General features: G+C 43.6%; 1 protein-coding gene across 1 annotated transcript in view; it reads right to left on the bottom strand.

Annotated features, from left to right (window-relative positions):
• LOC116779979 (F-BAR domain only protein 2-like) overlaps nt 1-17,978 on the bottom strand; it is a 214,269-nt gene that overhangs the window by 165,448 nt on the left and 30,843 nt on the right. Inside the window, exons 4-6 of the mRNA XM_032674481.1 lie at nt 17,494-17,635; nt 17,251-17,403; nt 6,015-6,119 (exon numbers count right to left, since the gene is read on the bottom strand). Of these exons, the coding sequence (XP_032530372.1) occupies nt 6,015-6,119; nt 17,251-17,403; nt 17,494-17,635 (400 nt within the window). The remainder of the gene's footprint in view (nt 1-6,014; nt 6,120-17,250; nt 17,404-17,493; nt 17,636-17,978) is intronic.

The following is a 17,978-nucleotide window of genomic DNA, read 5'->3' as shown; positions in this document are numbered from 1 at the left end:
GTAACTACAACAGAACAGGTAATCGAATCCAACCCCTTACCTGCAGGAACCTCAACTCAGAAAGTAGAACTGATAGCTCTTACCCGAGCTCTTGAACTAGCAAAGGGAAAGAGAATCAACATTTGGACTGACTCTAAATATGCCTTTGCTGTTGTACGTGCCCACGGAGTGATCTGGAAGGAAAGAGGACTATTGACCACACAAGGAAAAGCTGTAAAACATGCTGAGGAGATCCTGCGATTACTAGAGGCCGTCCAACTCCCATTACAGGTGGCTATAATGCATTGCAGGGGACACCTGAAAGGCAACACCGTTCCAGAGATAGGAAACAGAAAAGCCGATGCAGAAGCCAAACTAGCTGCTACAAGAGGTACTGAACAACCAATAACAACTCTAGTCCCAGAAGGATTAGATACAGATCAACAGGTAGAGTATATAAACCATCTACACGGATTGATTGGTCACCCAAAACTGAGGTTACTGTACGAGACACAGTACGAGAAAAACTCATCTACCCGTATGATTTTGGAAGTGCAATTAGTGGACATACATGTGATTCTGATCAGTGTTGGCACACTTTCATTCTAAACAAATCAGTTTCTGGATTATGTATGTGGTTACTTGATGAAGGAAATATAACCAGGAGATTTATAATTAATGCTTCGTCAAGTATCCCGACTACTAAACCCCCTACCACTACTACTACCATCACCACTACAACCACCACCACCACGACTCCTCCTCCAACCTGTAGTAACATCCACAATTTAACTTTTGCTGGACCGTATGTAATTAGGTACTCAAATGAGCAAAAGCTGTTGTTAGATCCCACATACTCACCGAAAAGAGTTCGAATAAATCTTCAAGTAAACATATCAAGTATACAAAAGGATTGTCAACCCTATATACAACTAGCCCTTAAAGGTTGGCATGCATGGATGGAGGCCAGATCCCCTCATATCAGGATTCGGAGGGATGTAACTGGATGGTTTGGTACAGGATTAGGTGTATTAAACACCATAGATCAAGAAGTACTGGTGAATAAACTGAGTGCTGTCACATCAGATCTAGGAAAAATCAAAGTCCCTTTAAGATCATCTTTGCTCACTTTGGCAGAAACACAATCATTAGCAGTTAAATTGTTAACATTAGTAGCTAATCACACAGCAAAGGATTTCACTAAAATCGTTGACTATGCTGGTGCCATCCATAAAAGATTTGCACTTGCAATACAATGTCTCCAAACTCAACAGTGGGTACAGTCTGTAGCTGCAGGAATATTAAGAGAAGGAACTTCAGGAATATTACCACAAGAAGTAAGAGAAGTAATAGCTGGGAATAGTTCCACTATACAATTTGAGAAAGATTACCAAGCGTGGTGGCAATTAGTGAATTTCACTTACAACCCTCAACATGAACAAATTGAAGCTTATGTACTCACTATCAGTGCAACTAAAGAAAAGACCATCTTTCCTATCCTGACATTAGGAACCATACACCAGAATGTAATTGTCAGACCAATAGACCATAATGTCTGGGCAAGCTACAATCACACCAAGAAAAAGTGGCAATCAGTCAGTACTGAGGCATGTACTCCTAAAGGACAATTGGGGTATATCTGTGAAAATACTGTAGTAGAAAATGAAGATTTATGCTTAGATACTGAGAATAGTTTGTGTACCTTTGAGATGCTTCCCCATGCTAAAGCCCAGTCACAAGTCTATTACGTAGGAAACGGATGTGCATGTGTTAGGACCCTTTGTGTTAATTTTACTATAGATGCTTGTCATGAAATCACGAATGGTACTAATTTTTGTGTATGTAATTTTACTCGAATTACAGGTTGTAATTTTGTTTATACTGTTCCAGTGACTACTAGACAATTGATTGAAGCTGATTATATAATGTATCATGATGTGCCAAAATTACAGATAGGAATGAATATTAATCTTTTCAAAGCAATGCTTAAACATCCTGATATAGAAAAACTGGTCCAAGAAGTGAACAGAACGACTAAACGAATGCTCTGGCAAGTGGAACACGACACTGAGAACATAAAAACTGTTTTAACCAAAGTGGAAAAAGTGGGAAAACACCACTGGTGGGACATCTTCACTGGATACTCCCCTACGGCATCACAAGTGTTCCACTATTTGATACATCCAATATTGGTATTAGGAGCTGGCATGATTATACTGCTGATCCTAACTGTTTGGTTATGGTACAAATCAAGCATCACGGTCAGAAGGATAGAGATAATGTGGGCTGTGATGAATACCTACCAAAATCAATTAGAACTTGATGAAAGAATTCGTAAATTCTAAACAAAAAGGGGGGAATGATACAGGAGGTTAGACCCAAAAGAGTTAACTAAGAAATTTGGGCCTGCAAACAAGTTACCAACATCTAAAACGATCTGTACCCGTTCTGTTCTACTTACTGGACCAAAAGCTTAAGAGAATAGTACAAGAACATGTAATAGGTCTAGAGGCAATAAATTAGAAATACAGCAGGATCAGGTAGACATTTGAATAGGAGAAATAGGCCTGGAGCCAGGGCCTTTTCCGAGCTTCAGTGAGCGGGTCAAGAACAATGGAAAGGAAGAAGGGTCAAGCTGAGGAAGATGAGTTAAAGCCCCCTGTCCCATGGAGGAAGATGGGAACGACCCCTCGAAATGGGGTGCCAAGAGAAGCAACCGTCCCAAGCTCCGCCTATACTCCGCCTATTTTTAATATGTATTGATAGATGTTGTAATCATTTGAATATGCATTTAATCACATCTAAAATTGTATAAAAGTGCTGATTTTCTGAAGAGCCGGTGAACAAGTTTGTCCAGCGCGAGTTGGCATGCTCCCAGCGCTGCTAATAAATACCTTTGCTGCTCAAAAGATCAAAGTCTCTGAGCAGTTTTCTTAGACTGATTTTTTGGATTCAACTGAAAGATAGTATTAGTGATGGTGAGCTGTTACTCTGCACAGAATTCTAGTAGAAGTTTACCATTATCGTTGCAACTTCCAACACCACGCTTGCCTAATATTCCTTTCCAGGTTTCAAAATTCTTTCCTACTCTGACATTGAAATCACCAAGGATAATGATCTTATCATCTGCAGGGACCTTTTGGGTAAGGCGGCGCAGGTCGGTGTAGAATTTATCTTTTTCAGCAGGGTCAACTTGGAGAGTTGGGGCATATATACTAAAGACGACAACGTGTTGCTCGTTGTGTAGTGGAAGGCGTAGGGAGATAATGCGGTCAGAGCGACCTGTCGGCAGATTTTCGAGTTTAGGAACAAGAGAGTTTTTAATCATGAAACCGACCCCTGAGAGATGCTTTTCGGTTCTGGGTTTACCTGACCAAAAGAGTGTGTAATCGGCACCACGTTCTCTAAGGCTGCCTTCCTCATGAAGGCGAACTTCACTGAGAGCAGCAATGTCGATGTTGAGACGTGACAGTTCATGGGCTATTAGGGCAGACCGATGCTCAGGACGTCCGCTATCCGCAGAATCGAGTATGGTTCTGATGTTCCAGCTTGCTAGAGTTAATTTGGGTACACCTTTGGAGGCAGGTGTATACGCCTTTGTCTTGATCTTTGTGTGACTGCATTTGTAGAAGATGTCGCTACAGGGCTTTGCAAATGTGGTTAAGGCCTTCGGGTCTGGGCAATGGATTTTTTAGGTGCGACGCAGTGTGCGCGGAACTAAACTCACCCTTTAATCCTAAGGTTCATCTGCCAGGGTGTAACAGACAGATAACATACAAATGCCAAAAATTATGTTTCACCATTGTTTCTGCCTGTCAAAAACTTCCTACCAAAACTTCTGTGTCAGTTTTCCACCAGAAGTTCTCACCAAGATTTTCCCACTGGAGTTTCCCTGCCAAAAGATCCCGGTATTGTTCATAGTTATCATATCTCTGCAGACATCTGAATAGGGCTACGTGCCAAGAAACCACACACAACCTCCTTTGAACACTATAAAAGATGAGGAAAAGTTTGGGAAGAGCAGGGAAAGAGAAATGGAAGAGAGAGTTAGCTATAACAGCTAACTCGCTCTCGCCCTCCGCCTCGCCCTCACCTTTCCTTCTGCCACCTGGAAGCTGCCTGTCCGAGACTGGACCTCTGCCGTCTTGGAGTGGACTGAGACCCACCGTGCTACCCGCGTGAGTTTTTCCACCCTGACCATATTTCTGAGGGCTGAGAAGTGCATACCGAGACCTCCGCACGGCCTGGGGCTGCCCTGTGTGGTGTGAGTGGCGTGACCTGCCAAGAGGTCCACATCCTGGCTGCATTCCAGAGAACTAAGACCCCCTGCAGCTAAAGAGATAACATCACATTGAAAGCAGCAGAGACCAGAGGAAAAAAAAAAGGCAAAAACTGCTTCTCTCTCTCTCCTCCCCCCCACTCCACAGAACAGCTCGGCCGAAAAGGTAATTTTTTTGGTGGTAATCTTTTCTCTGCTCCTAAAAGTAATCTTAGCAATTTCTAACCTTTTCTTATTTTTTCCTCTTTCTCTTTGCATCTCTTAGCAATTAATAAAAACAGTTTTGGTATCAACAGATAACTTGTATGAGTTTTAATTTTGCTCAAGGGAATATTCGAATATAAAAATTCTTTCTGCAATATTTAAGCAGATCGCAACATTTGGACGGTGGCAGTGGGGTCCTCAGGACGTAGGTTTAATTAGAGTGACCTTCTCTTAGATGGATGACCTTACAGGGCTAATCGAGCTCCATCTGCCCAGGTTTAGAGTTGTCCTTCTCTGTGTGCTCCAAGGCTCCCCCTCTCATCTCCCATGAGGGCACAGTCCATGCCAGCGAAGTTCCTCCTCTCTCTCTCTCCTTTCTGTGCCCGGGGCCGGCCCGAGCGCCCAGGACCAGGCCTCACCGCGCGCCCGTGCCCAGGTCAGGCCGGGGTCACACTTCGCACAATAACACAAATAAAGCCGAACAAAAAGCATCTTCAAATTCGGTCTCTAGATACAAAATAAAATGTTACTTTTTTCATTCTTTTGTTGTTCAAATGAATCTTTTTAAAGATATTATGAAAAACCCAGTTAATTTTCTTGCTGAAAACCCCTAAATTTTCCTTCACTGACAATAAAATCCATTTCAAATACTCTTCATGTTTATCTTCTGTCAGTTCTAAACAAAAACTCTTGTTCATTACTCAGCTTTCTTGCTTGTTAGAGACAAGTTTGCAGTGCAATTTTAGCAAGGCCAGTCTATTTGTTAATTGTTTTCTTATTGTTTCAGAGACCAGTAAGTCAACTGCTATAAACACAGTCTATTGTAAGGTAAGGAATAGATAGCAGACAGCTTTTGTGAGACTAAATAAAGTTTTAAATCAACCTGACTGAATTTGCTCTGAAGTGAATCAGAAGCATTCACAGAATCTATTTCAGCGGGGGTTCAGTAACTCCCAGAGCAAGGTAAATAACAAAATCAACAAATTTGAAAAAGAAACTTTAAAACATAATAAGCAGTAGAATATACAATCATACAGAGAACTTGATATCCTCTGAAATACAGATTAAAACAGCTTTAAACAACCAAACCAAAACAAAAATTTGAATAGATGTAGGGGCTTTTGACCACCTCAGATAAACCCTGGAAAGTCACTTTCACAAGCTGTTACTGAAGTGTTTTGACAGAATGATAATGAAAACAACATGATAGATCTCAGTTTTAAAACTCCTATGAATGAGTTCTATCTCTCCAGCAATTCACAAGATTTCCCACATGATCACAATGTATCTACAATACTTCTGAAAGTTTTCTTCCTAAAAAAGTCTTTCAGAGTGCTAGTGTTGAACTGTGTCATTCAAGGACACTGCCATCACAACATACATGGTCAATGTTCGCCCTTCAAACATATTACTTTTGACATTATTGTTCATATCAATTTCCAATGGAGATAATTCTATCTTGAACCAATTTTTAAAAACTTTGATTTCAAATATCAGAGAGGTAAAATCGAACACATAAATTTATTTTAAAGTGATTTAATATAACACTTACCTGTGCAGTTTCTGTCATCTTCTGTTCAAAAGCAGATTTAACTGCAGCATATTTCTCCACATACAATTTATAGGTATCTGTAGCTTTTTTCAATTTAACTGCTGCCTATAGATTAGTATGAAAAAAAAGTGTTAAATGTCACACATCCAATCTGATCCAAGGCTTTTCAAAGTCACTATTAACAGAAAGCCTAGGATGACCTATAAATATATTCAGGCCCATGTCAAAACAGTGAAGTATCATAACAAAATTTCACCACCAAATAATGGATCCAAGCCATTAGAGATTTCTATTTAAAGCTATACATTAACCACCTAAAAAGGTAACAAAGTAATTACCTCATTTAAATACCTTCCTCTTATCAGCAATGACTGTTATACTTATTTTGAAATAAATATTCAAAAATTTGTATTGCCAAACTTAACTAAATAGCTCATGTCAAATATTTAAATCTGCAACAGAAAAACAGAAAGAGAGCAGGGCTGGAATACAGATTAAACAGTTATTAGTGAAATTCTGAAAGAGTCAGTGGTAAAAAATACAAGGCTGCACAGTTGTCTTAGAAGTGAATGAAGAAATATAAAGGAAAAGATATTCAGAAGTACAGGGGTTATGCCAATGGAAATTTTAAGATTAAGAGATATTTGAAAGTGAAGTTAATGCAGAACAAACTGATGGCCAAATTTATGCAACTCAGAGTTGTTTAAAATAGTTCTTTTGGGCTTTATAATTTTTTTATTTGTTTCACTATTTCTTGCTAATAAACCAAAGTGTTCTTTTTGTGGACTTAATATTCTTAAAAGACAAAAAGAAATACAGGAGAATACCAATATTACATGGACAACAAAACTGAATGAAGGGATTGGTTTTGGTAGAGAAAAGTGATTTTCAAAGTCTACAGCATAGTGAACGAGATAAAGTTTTTCAAAACTTTGATAATCTTGCTATTTACGCATTAAAAGCAAATTAAAATAAAAACTATTTGACTGGAACATCAGCCTTTTTGTAACTTCCGTGTTCGCATGCCTACTTTATTTATCTTATCAAAAATTCCCATCAGTTGTAACTCAAAAATATTTCTGAATTTTTAATGAAATCAATAATATTTGTTCTAGTTCTGAATAGCTTTCCTTGCTGTTGAGGATTAAAATAAGTTTACTTCTAGAATATTATAAATTAATTGTGTAGGTTTAAGTAGTGATTTGCAATCACCAACCATATGAAGTTTAACAAGGGCAAGTGCTGGATTCTGCACCTGGTACGGGGCAACCCTGGTTGTGTGTATAGACTGAGGAATGAGATGCTGGAAAGCAGTGCTGTGGAAAGGGACCTGGGGGTCCTGGTCGATGGCAAGTTGAATATGAGTCAGCAGTGCCCTGGCAGTCAAAAGGGCCAACCGTGTCCTGGGGGGCATCAGGCAAAGCATCACCAGCCAGTCAAAAGAGGTGATTGTCCCACTCTATTCTGTGCTTGTGCAGCTTCGCCTTGAGTACTGTGTGCAGTTTTGGTCACCGCAAGATAAGAAAGACATTAAGCTATTAGAGAGCATCCAAAGGAGGGTCACAAGGATGGTGCAGGGTCTGGAGGGGAAGCCTTATGAGGAGTGGCTGAGGTCACTTGGTTTGTTCAGCCTGGAGGAGACTGAGGGGAGACCTCATTGCGGTTTCAACTTCCTCGTGAGGGGAAGCAGAGGGTCAAGTACCAATCTCTTCACTTTCGTGACCAGTGACAGACTCGAGGAAATGGCATTAAGCTGAGTCAGGGGAGGTTTAGGTTGGATATCAGGAAAAGATTTTTCACCCAGAGGGTGGTTAAGCACTGGAACAGGCTCCCCGAGGAAGTGGCCACAGCACCAAGCATTTGGACAACACTCTCAGGCACATGGTAGAATTCTTGGGGTGTCCTGCATAAGCCCAGGAGTTGGACTCAATGATCCTGATGTGTCCCTTCCCACTCAGCATATTCTATGATTCTGTGATTCTATGCTTTAATTGTAATTTGTTTACAGCTTAGTATGAATGGACTCTGCTCAAAGCTTGGCATAGGTGAACTCTGAATGAAGTGTTTGTTAGTACGAATGGTTAAGCAGGGGCGGAAACAGAGAAAGACTGGATACCTTCAGATAAGAATTGAGACCCTGGAGGGTCCCAAGGTTGGACCAAGCTGGAAGATAAGAGCAGTTAATGTCCTGCCTGTGTGGACATGTAGAAAGAATCCAATGAAGTGTTAGAAGATCCCAGACCATGAAACGCCATTGGACAAAGAGGAGCGTGAAAAGTGTGTGAAGATCATGTGCACAGACTGTGAGGGTATAAAGGCCCAGGGATTTCTTTGTTGGGAGTACCTCTCTGGAGGTTCCAGTTCGAGCTGAAATAAACTGATTCTGCGGCAGAATGTAGGGTCTGAACTATTCTTAAATGCTTACCTCTTTAAAATGAATTTAATGTGTCCCACAGGAAAATGGAAACTATTTCTCACTTTCAATTACTTGTGAAGCTGATCACTATATATAACTTTCAAATGAATTGAAATAAAAAGTAATCAGGAAAGATATGCTGCAATTTCCAAGAGAAAAATAACTGAAAATCATGATTAACAGTAGAGTGTTATCACTTGTTCACATGGGGAAACATCAACCAAGAAATGAAGAGGAATCAAAGAGTTTTCAATTCTGAGAGAAGTAAGGAGGGGTGTCAGCAGAACTGCTCCTTTGGATTTCTGGAGGGTGGACTTTGACCTATTTAGGAGACTGGTTGAGACAGCCCCTTGGGCAGCAGTCTTGAAGGGCAAAGGAGTCCAGGAAGGTTGGACATGCTTTAAGAGGGACATCTTAAAGATACAGGAACAGACAGTCCCCATGTGCTGGGAGATGAGCCGGTGGGGAAGAAGACCAGCCTGGCTGAACAGAGAGCTTTGGTTGGAACTCAGGGAGAAAAAAGAGAGTTTATCACCTCTGGAAAAAGGGGTAGGCAACTTAGGAGGACTACAAGGATGTTGTGAGGTCATGAAGGGAGAACATTAGAAGTGCAAAAGCCCAGTTAAAACTTAATCTGGTCACTGCTGTAAAAGACACCAAAAAGGGTTTCTACAAATGCATCAGAAACAAAAGGAGGCCCAAGGAGAATCTCCATCCTTTGTTGTAGGGGGGGAACACAGTAACAAAAGAGGAGGAAAAGGCTGAGGTACTTAATGCCTTCTTTGCCTCAGTCTTAAATAGCAAGACCAGTTGTCCTCAAGGTACCCAGTCCCCTGAGCTGGAAGACATGAGGGAGCAAAACGAAACCCCCATAATCCAGGAGGGAATGGTCAGTGACCTGCTATGCCACTTAGACACCCACAAGTCCATGGAGCCAGATGGGATCCACTCAAGGGTACTGAGGGAGCTGGCGGAAGAGCTCACCAAGACACTTTCAATCATTTAGTCAATCATTCAGTCCTGGTCAACCAGGGAGGTCCCAGGTGACTGGAAATTGGCAAATGTGATGTTCATCTATAAGAAGGTTTGGAAGGAGAATCCAAGGAAGTACAGGCCTGTCACCCTGACCTCAGTGCTGGGGAAGATCATGGAGCTGATCATCTGGAGTGCCATCACACAGTATGTGCAGAACAACCATGGGATGAGGTCCAGCAAGCATGGGTTTATAAAAGGTAGGTCCTGCTTGACCAACCCGATCTCTCTCCACTAGGTGACCCACCTAGTGGATGAGGGAAAGGCTGTGGATGTTGTCTACCTGGACTTCAGTAAAGCCTTTGACACCATTTCCCACAACAGTCTCCTGGAGAAATTGTCTGCTCGTGTGTACTCTCAGCTGGGTTAAAAACACTCTCTGGGCCCAGATGGCCTGGCCCAGAGAGTGGTGGTGAACTGTGCTACATGCAGCTGGTGACCGATCACGAGTGGTGTTCCCCATGGCTCAGTATTTGGGGCCAACCCTGTTTAATATCTTCATCGACAACCTGGATGAGGTGATCAAGTGCACCCTCACCAAGTTCACAGATGACATCAAGTTGGGCAGGAGTGTTAATCTGCTGGAGGGGAAAAAGGCTCTGCAGAGGGATCTGGACAGGTTGGATTGATGGACCGAGACCAATTGTATGAGTTTCAACAAGGCCAAGTACTGGGTGCAACCCCCTTCAGTGCTACAGGCTTGGGGAAGAGTGGATGGAAAGCTGCTCAGCAGAAAAGGACTTGGGGGTGCTGGTCAACAGCTGCTAAACATGAGCCAGCAGTGTGCCCAGGTGGGCAAGAAGGCCAATGGTATCCTGGTTCTATCAGCAATAATGTGGCCAGCAGGACCAGGGAAGTGATTGCCCCCCTATACTCGGCACTGGTGAGGCTGCACCTCAAATTCTGGATTCAGTTTTGGGCCCCTCACTACAAGAAAGACAGTGAAGTGTTGGAGCATGTCAAGAGAAGGTAACAGAGCTGGTGAAGGGTCTGGAACACAAGTCTGATGAGGAGCAGCTGAGGGAGCTTGGGGGGGCTACACCAAGAGAAAAGGAGTCTGAGGACCTTACCAGTCTCTACAACTACCTGAAAAGAGGTTGTAGTCAGGTGGGGGTCACTCTCTTCTCCCAGGTAACAAGTGACAGGATGAGAGGAAACTGCCTCAAGTTGCACCAGTGGAGGTTTAGATTGGATATTAGGAAAAATTTCTTCACTGAAATGGTTGTAAAGCATTAGAAATGGCTGCCCAGGGAAATGGTAGTTACCATCCCTGGAAGTGTTCAAAAAACGTGTGGATATGACATGAGGACATGGTGAACATGGCAATTGTGCTAGGTTGATGGTTGGACTTGATGATCTTAAAGGTCTTTTCCAACCTTAATGATTCTACGAAAAAGAGAAGACATCATTAGAGACAGGGAAAGATAACCTCTTTCCTCTACTACTTTCTTTCCTGAAAACTGGAAAAAGTTACAAGTTGCCACCAGGTCTATGGAGGCAAGGGCACACCTGGGTCCTGTGTCCAGTTCTGGGCTCCCCAATACAGTAGAATAGAATAGTTCAGTTGGAAGGGACCTAAAACATTCATCTAGTCCAACTGCCTGACAGCTTCAGGGCTGACCAAAAGTTAAAGCATGTTATTAAGGGCATTGACCTAATGCCTTTTAAACACTGACAGGCTTGGGGCATCGACTGCCTCTTTAGGAAGCTCATTCCAGTGTTTGACCACTCTCTCGGTAAAGAAATGCTTCCTCGGGTCTAGTCTGAACCTCCCCTGGTGCAGCTTTGAACCATTCCCACGTCTTGTCACTGGATACAAGGGAGAAGAGTTCAGCACCTCCCTCTCCACTTCCCCTTCTCAAGAAGCTGCAGAGAGCCATGAGGTCACCCCTCAGCCTCCTTTTCTCCAAACTAGACAAACCCAGAGTCCTCAGCTATTCCTCACAGGGCATGCCTTCCAGCCCTTTCACCAGCCTTGTTGCCCTTCTCTGGACACATTCAAAGACTTTCACATCCTTCTTAAATGGTGGGCCCAGAACTGCACACAACACTCAAGGTGAGGCTGCACCAATGCTAAATACAGTGGGATTATCACCTCTTGACTGGCTGGTTCTACTGTGTTTGATGCCCCCCAGGATGTGGTTTGCCCTCTTGGCTGCCAGGGCCCACTGCTGACTCATACTGAGCCTGCTGCCGACCAGCACCCCCAGATCTCTTTCTGCAGGGCTACTTTCCAGCCACTCCTCTCCCAATTTATACTTGTACCTGGTGTTACTCCATCCCAGGTGGAGAATCATTTGTTCTTGTTAAATTTCTTGCCATTAATGATTGCCCAATGCTCCAATCTATCTAATTCCCTCTGCAAGGCTTCTTGTCCCTCAAGAGAGTCAACAGCACCTCCCAGTTTGGTATCATCAGCAAACCTGCTAATGGTGCATTCAACTCCTGCCTGCAGATCTTTGATAAATATATTGAACAGAACTGGTTCTAGAATTAACCCCTGAGGAACACTGCTGGTGACTGGTCACCAGCCAGATGTAGACTCATTCGCTACAACCCTTTGAGCCCTGCCAACCAGACGGTCCTTCACACAGTGCACCGTGAACCCACTCATCCCACAGTTGGACAACTTTTCCAGAAGGATGCTGCAAGGGAGTATTGGGTTTGCATGGCAAGGTTTTGATAGTGAGGGATCTACAGGGGTGGCTTCTTTAAGAAGCTGCTAGAAGCTTCCCCCATGTCCGACAGAGCCAATGCCAGCTGGCTCTAAGACCCATTGCTGGCCAAGGCCAAGCTGATCAGCGATGAAAGTAACATTTCTGGGGTGTTTTTAAGAAGGAAAAAACATTATGGCACAGAAGTAATTGCAACCAGAGAAGAGAAGAGTGAGAATGTGTGAGAGAAACAATTCTGCAGACACCAAGGTCAGTGGAGAAGGAGAGGGAGGAGGTGCTCCAGGCACCAGAACTGAGATTCTCCTGCAGGACATGGTGAAAACCATGGTGAGGCAGGCTGTGCCCCTGCAGCCCATGGAGGTCCATGGTGGAGAAGAGATCCACCTGCATCCTGTGAAGCAGCCCCACACCGGAGCAGGTGGATGGATGTCTGAAGGTGGCCTTGTGTTAAGCCCACACTGGCTTCTGGCAGGACCTGTGACCCCATGGGGAATTCAAACTGGAGCAGCCTGTTCCTGAAGGACTGCACCCCATGGAAAGTGACCTATGCTGGAGCAGTTCATGAAGAACTGCAGTCTGTGGGAAGGACTCACATTGGAGAAGTTCTTGGATGACTGTCTCCTGTGGGAGGGATCCTACACTGGAGCAAGGAATCCTCTCCCTGAGGAGGAAGCAGTGGCAGAAACAACATGTGATGAACTGACCATAACTCCCATTCCCCATCCCCCTGTGCTGCTGGCAGGAAGGATGGAGAGAATCGAGAATAAAGTTAAACCCAGTGGAGGAAAAGTGTTTTTAGAATTCGTTTTACTTCTGATTATGCTACTCTGATTTGACTGGCAATTAATTCAATTAATTTCCCCAAGTTGAGTCTATTTTGCCTGTGACTGTAATTGGTGAGCAATCTCTCCCTGTCCTTATCTTGACCTACAAACTTTTGCTATATTTTCTTCCCCACCCCTCTCCCCCAGCTGAGGAGGGGAGAAAGAGCAGCTTGCTGGGCACCTGGTATCCAGCCAAGGTTAAACCACCACAGTCCTTTTTGGCACCCAATTTGGGGCAAGACAAAGGTACTTATATATATATATATATATATATATATATATATAGCATGTTATAGTAATAACAGCTATCAAATAACAAGCTCCTGTGTGGGACATGGAGTTTTTCAGTTGCACTGCTTCTCTCTTTATCTTGCTGAGTTTGAGAACATGTTAATAGAAACAATGGCTCTGTGCTTTGCCCTGGCATCGATGTCCTTGCTGTGCTGGGGGAGCTATCTTCGGGGGATGATGAGGGAATACATCTCCCTCTCCCTACCTGGAAGTGATGTGGATGGTTTTATTATGCAGGCTCCCGAGGTCCTTGTTCACCCTTACATGAACTGTTTAATACTACTAATAAACACTGTTGGCATATTATGATGTTTGTGGAATCTGGTGTTGCCCCGGTGTAAGAGAAGATAACTTTTTGGTGAGGCAATATGGAAATGTGCCCTGAAGCAGCCAGTTCCTGGGTGGCAGGGTGTGTGGAAGGATTTGGGCAGGTTCCTAGGGCGGTTAACACCTCCCATTACCTGGGACTTTACACCTGAACAGCCAATAAACCCAGTAAACTGACGCGTCACCTGATAGAAGGGTGCCTTGCCTACCCCAGTGAAAACCAGCAGCTTCTCACCCTGTACTGGGGCCTGGCCTGTGCCTATCAAGCCACAGTTCAATACTCTCAGAGGACTGTAGTGGAGGCAGGGACACAAACTGCAGTGGAGGACACTATGGCTGAGATAGGGACTCAAATCACAACTGCAGTAATTGCCCCAGTAGTGAAAAAGAAAAGGTGGACAAGGAGAGGTCCATATCATTGATTAGAAAGGGGGAGGAGGAAGAGGAGGAAGAGGAGGAAGAGGAGGAGGAAGAGGAGGAGGAAGAGGAAGAAAAGGAGAAGGAGAAGAATCAGGAAAGGAAGGGTCTGATCACAAAACCAGTTCTTTGACAAAAAAATTGAAGAAAGGAGTGAGACAATTCAAACAGGAAACCAAAGTTACCCTGCCCCTGACCTCATCAGAAATTTGAGACTTGAGAAAAGATTACAGCCACCAGCCAGGTGAGCAGATTTCTGCCTGGCTGCTTCGATGCTGGGATAATGGGGCTGATGGCCAGCAATTGGAAGGTCACAAAGCCCAACAGCTGGGATGTCTTGCTAGAAATTGGGAAATTGAGAGAAGAATTGGAAAGGAGGCAGCAATTTGCAGTCTCTCGAGATGGCTCCTCTCAAATGTGAGAGCAAGATATCCATTTAAGGAAGATTTGTGAACTCCCCAGGAAAGTGGACCACTGCAGATGAAGGTATCCAGGACTTGAGAGAATTAGCAGTGCTGGAAGTCATCTGTAGTGATCTAATAAATAATAAGGTCTCTAAAGATCCAGAGGATGTCCCTTGCACAATGACTGTGTGGAGGAAGGTGATTCAAAGTGCCCCAGTCATATTCTAACATCTTGACAGCAATGTATTACCCGGAAATGGATACACCAACTGTAGAGAGTCTTCCTGACTCCAAAACTTTGAAAAAATCTCTGTCCCTCATCCCCATGGGCCAACACCTCAGCTCTCAGGGGTGCCCCAAGAAATCGGTCCTCTCCTGCCCTGGTCAGAGGGAAAGGGAGCCCCAGGCACAGACCACATGGTGCACTCTTGTTCTTCCTGCGTGACCAGGGGGAAGACATTAAGTGGCATGGTGAACCCACCATTAAACTGGAAGCCCATGTACATGAATTGAGAGAGAAGAGAGCTGTTAAGAAGGGGTCACCCAAGAAGGCTGCCAGAGTAGTTGTAGACACAAGAAGGCAATCAGGGATCTCCCAGATGTAAAAGGACTGAAATCACCTTCCTTGATCCTGGCGAGGGGACTTCTGGTCTGATACTGCAAGGGTCAGACAGTGAATACTCTGACAAGGAACAGAAATAGAGGGTCCCTGCCTTCGACCAGGAGGAGGAAGGGGATGACCGGGCATACTGGACTGTGTTGATTCGATGGCCTGGCACATCAGATCCACAGAAGTACAAAGCTTTAGTAGATACTGGTGCACACTGCACACCGATGCCATCAGAGTACAGGGGCACAAAACCCATCTGGATCTCTGGAGTGACAGGGGGATGCCAAGAATTCTCTATATTGGAGGCTGAGGGGAGCTTAAGAGGGAATAAATGAGAAAAACTCCCCATTGTGATTGGCCCAGAGGCCCCTTGTATCCTTGGCATCGACTACCTCAGGAGGGGGTACTTCAAAGACCCAAAGGGGTACAGATGGGGTTTTTGTGTAGCTACCATGAGCACAGAGAAGATCAAGCAGCTATCTACCCTGCCTGGCCTCTCAGAAGATCCCTTCATTGTGGGATTACTGCAAGCGGAAGAACAGCAGGTGCCAACTGTTACTAAGCTGGTGCAATATTGCACCAACTGAGACTCCCTAGCTCCCATCCATGAGCTGATCCATCAATTGGAGAGCCAAGGAGTGCTCAGGAACTCTCACTTGCCCTTTAACAGCCCCATATGGCCAGTGCAAAAGTCTAACGGAGAATGGAGAGTAAAAATAAACTATCATGATCTGAACAAAGTCACGTCGCCTCTGAGTGCTGCTGTACCAGACATGCTGGAACTTCAATACGAGCTGGAGTCAAAGGCAGCCCAGTGGTGCCACAACTGATATCGCTAATGTGTTTTTCTCAATCCCTTTGGCAACACAGTGCAGGTCACAGTTTGCTTTCACGTGGAGGGTTGTCCAGTGCATCTGGAATTGACTGCTCCGGGGGTGGAAACAAAACTCAAACCATGGGCTGCCTGGTCCTCTATCAGTATTACTAATGACTGAAGAGGAAAAAAAAAAAGCATTGAATGCCTTCTCTTTTTCTTCATCCCTATTAGTCAGACAACCATCTTCAACAAGTATTGGTCCAATGTTTTCTTTAGACCTCCTCTTGCTATTAACATACTTAAAGAAAGATCAAGGGACTGCAGCATCTCTCCTATGAGGAAAATCTGAGAGAGCTGGGACTGTTCAGCCTGGGGCTCTGAAGACATCTTGTCAATGCATGTCATACCTGAAGGGAGGGTGCAAAGAAGAGACCCAGGCTCTTTTCAGTGGTGCTCAGTGACAGAACCAGAGGCAATGGGCACAGACTGAGACACAGGAGGTTCCACTTGAACATCAGGAAACACTTTTTTTACTGTAAGGGGGACTGAGCACTGGATCAGTTTGTCCAGGGAGATTATGGAACCTGCATCCTTGGAGATCTTCAAAAGCCATCTTCAAAAGCCATCTGTCCAGGGCAGCTGGCTCTAGGTGATCCTGCCTGAGCAGGGGGGTTGGACAAGATGACCTCCAGAGGTCATAGAGTCATAGAACAATTTGGGTTGGAAGGGACCTTAAAGATGATCCAGTTTTAACCCTCCTGCCATGGTCAGGGACACATTCCACTAGACCAGGTTGTTCAGAGTCCCATCCAACTTGGCCTCGAACACTTCTGGGGTGGGGAATCCACAACTTCTCTAAGGTCCCTTCCAACCTTAATCATGCTGTGATTCTATAAATGGATCAAGCTCCTCCATGACCCAAGGAGAGTACTAAATGCAGTCCCTTGGAGTTTTGGTCCATGTTATTGGAACCTCTTAAATTATTGTTAAAAGTAATGTTAACTTGCTTTTCTTCTCAATGAAACAGACTTCAAATACTCCTATAATTAGCTGCTTTGTCTCACTTGAGGGGACAACACAAAACTTCCTACTCCTTAATTCATTAATAAAGGCATTGAATGTTTGCATATTTACTTAACAAAATGCATCCGAAAACAAAATAGAAGCTGAAACATATATAGTTTCTGTAAAAGCCACTGAAGAAAATTATCATATGATGTAGGTAATTACAAAATAAAGAATTAGAACTGCAGTGCAGTTAGAACCATTAAGGAAGAGTAAACAAAGCATAACAAGGCATTCAAAGCATCATGCACATTATGAAATAGCCACAACTACTTTTAGCCCTTTTTGAGTATTTCACTAGTACAAGGTGAATGTTACAGATTGAGAACACAATGAATTTAAGATGTCACAGAACTACCTTATCAACTTCTCTCTGTGTTGCTCCTTCCTTTTTCAAACGTTCTTGTTCAACACACTTTGCATTGTAGTTTTCCTTTGATTTTTGTAAGGCCTGAGTGATACTTTGAATATTTTGCACTGCTTCTAATGTTCCTGAAACATCTTCTTTAGTCTGTCAAATATCACATAGTTGTCAAAAACAAACAATTTTTATTTTAACATTAACAAGTCATTGGACATGCATAAGTAAAAAATTAATAACCTTTTTATAAGTTTTGATTTGTTCATCTCCATACTTATGAACTTCTTTTATTAGCTCTTGTAATCTCCGCATGAGGTCCAAGTGACAGCTTGCCAGTTTTTCTGTTGAGGTTTTGAAAACATCCCAAACTGGTGCAAATGTCCTAGATTGAGGGGACAAAAAATAATAAAAAATTTAATGCTCATCTGGATTTGTACTAACATCTGGACTTCTACTAACTAACCAGGAGGGACTGGTTGAAGATGCGAAGGTTGGGGGCAGCCTTGGCTGTAGTGACCATGAGATGGTAGAACTCAGGATGCTGCGTGGAGGAAGCAAAGCAGTAAGCAGAACTAGAACCCTAAACTTTCGGAGAGTTAACTTTGACCTCTTCAAAGACCTACTTAGAGGAATCCCATGGAATGGGCTCTAGAAGAGTAGGGAGTCCAAGAGAGCTGGTCAATATTCAAGTATCACTTCCTCCAAGCTCAAGACCAGTGTATCCC

Source organism: Chiroxiphia lanceolata, chromosome W (assembly GCF_009829145.1).
Source record: "Chiroxiphia lanceolata isolate bChiLan1 chromosome W, bChiLan1.pri, whole genome shotgun sequence".
NCBI classification, from domain to species: Eukaryota; Metazoa; Chordata; class Aves; order Passeriformes; family Pipridae; genus Chiroxiphia; species Chiroxiphia lanceolata.
The sequence above is the reverse complement of the archived record's forward strand: the minus strand, read 5'-3'. Positions and strand labels throughout refer to the sequence as shown.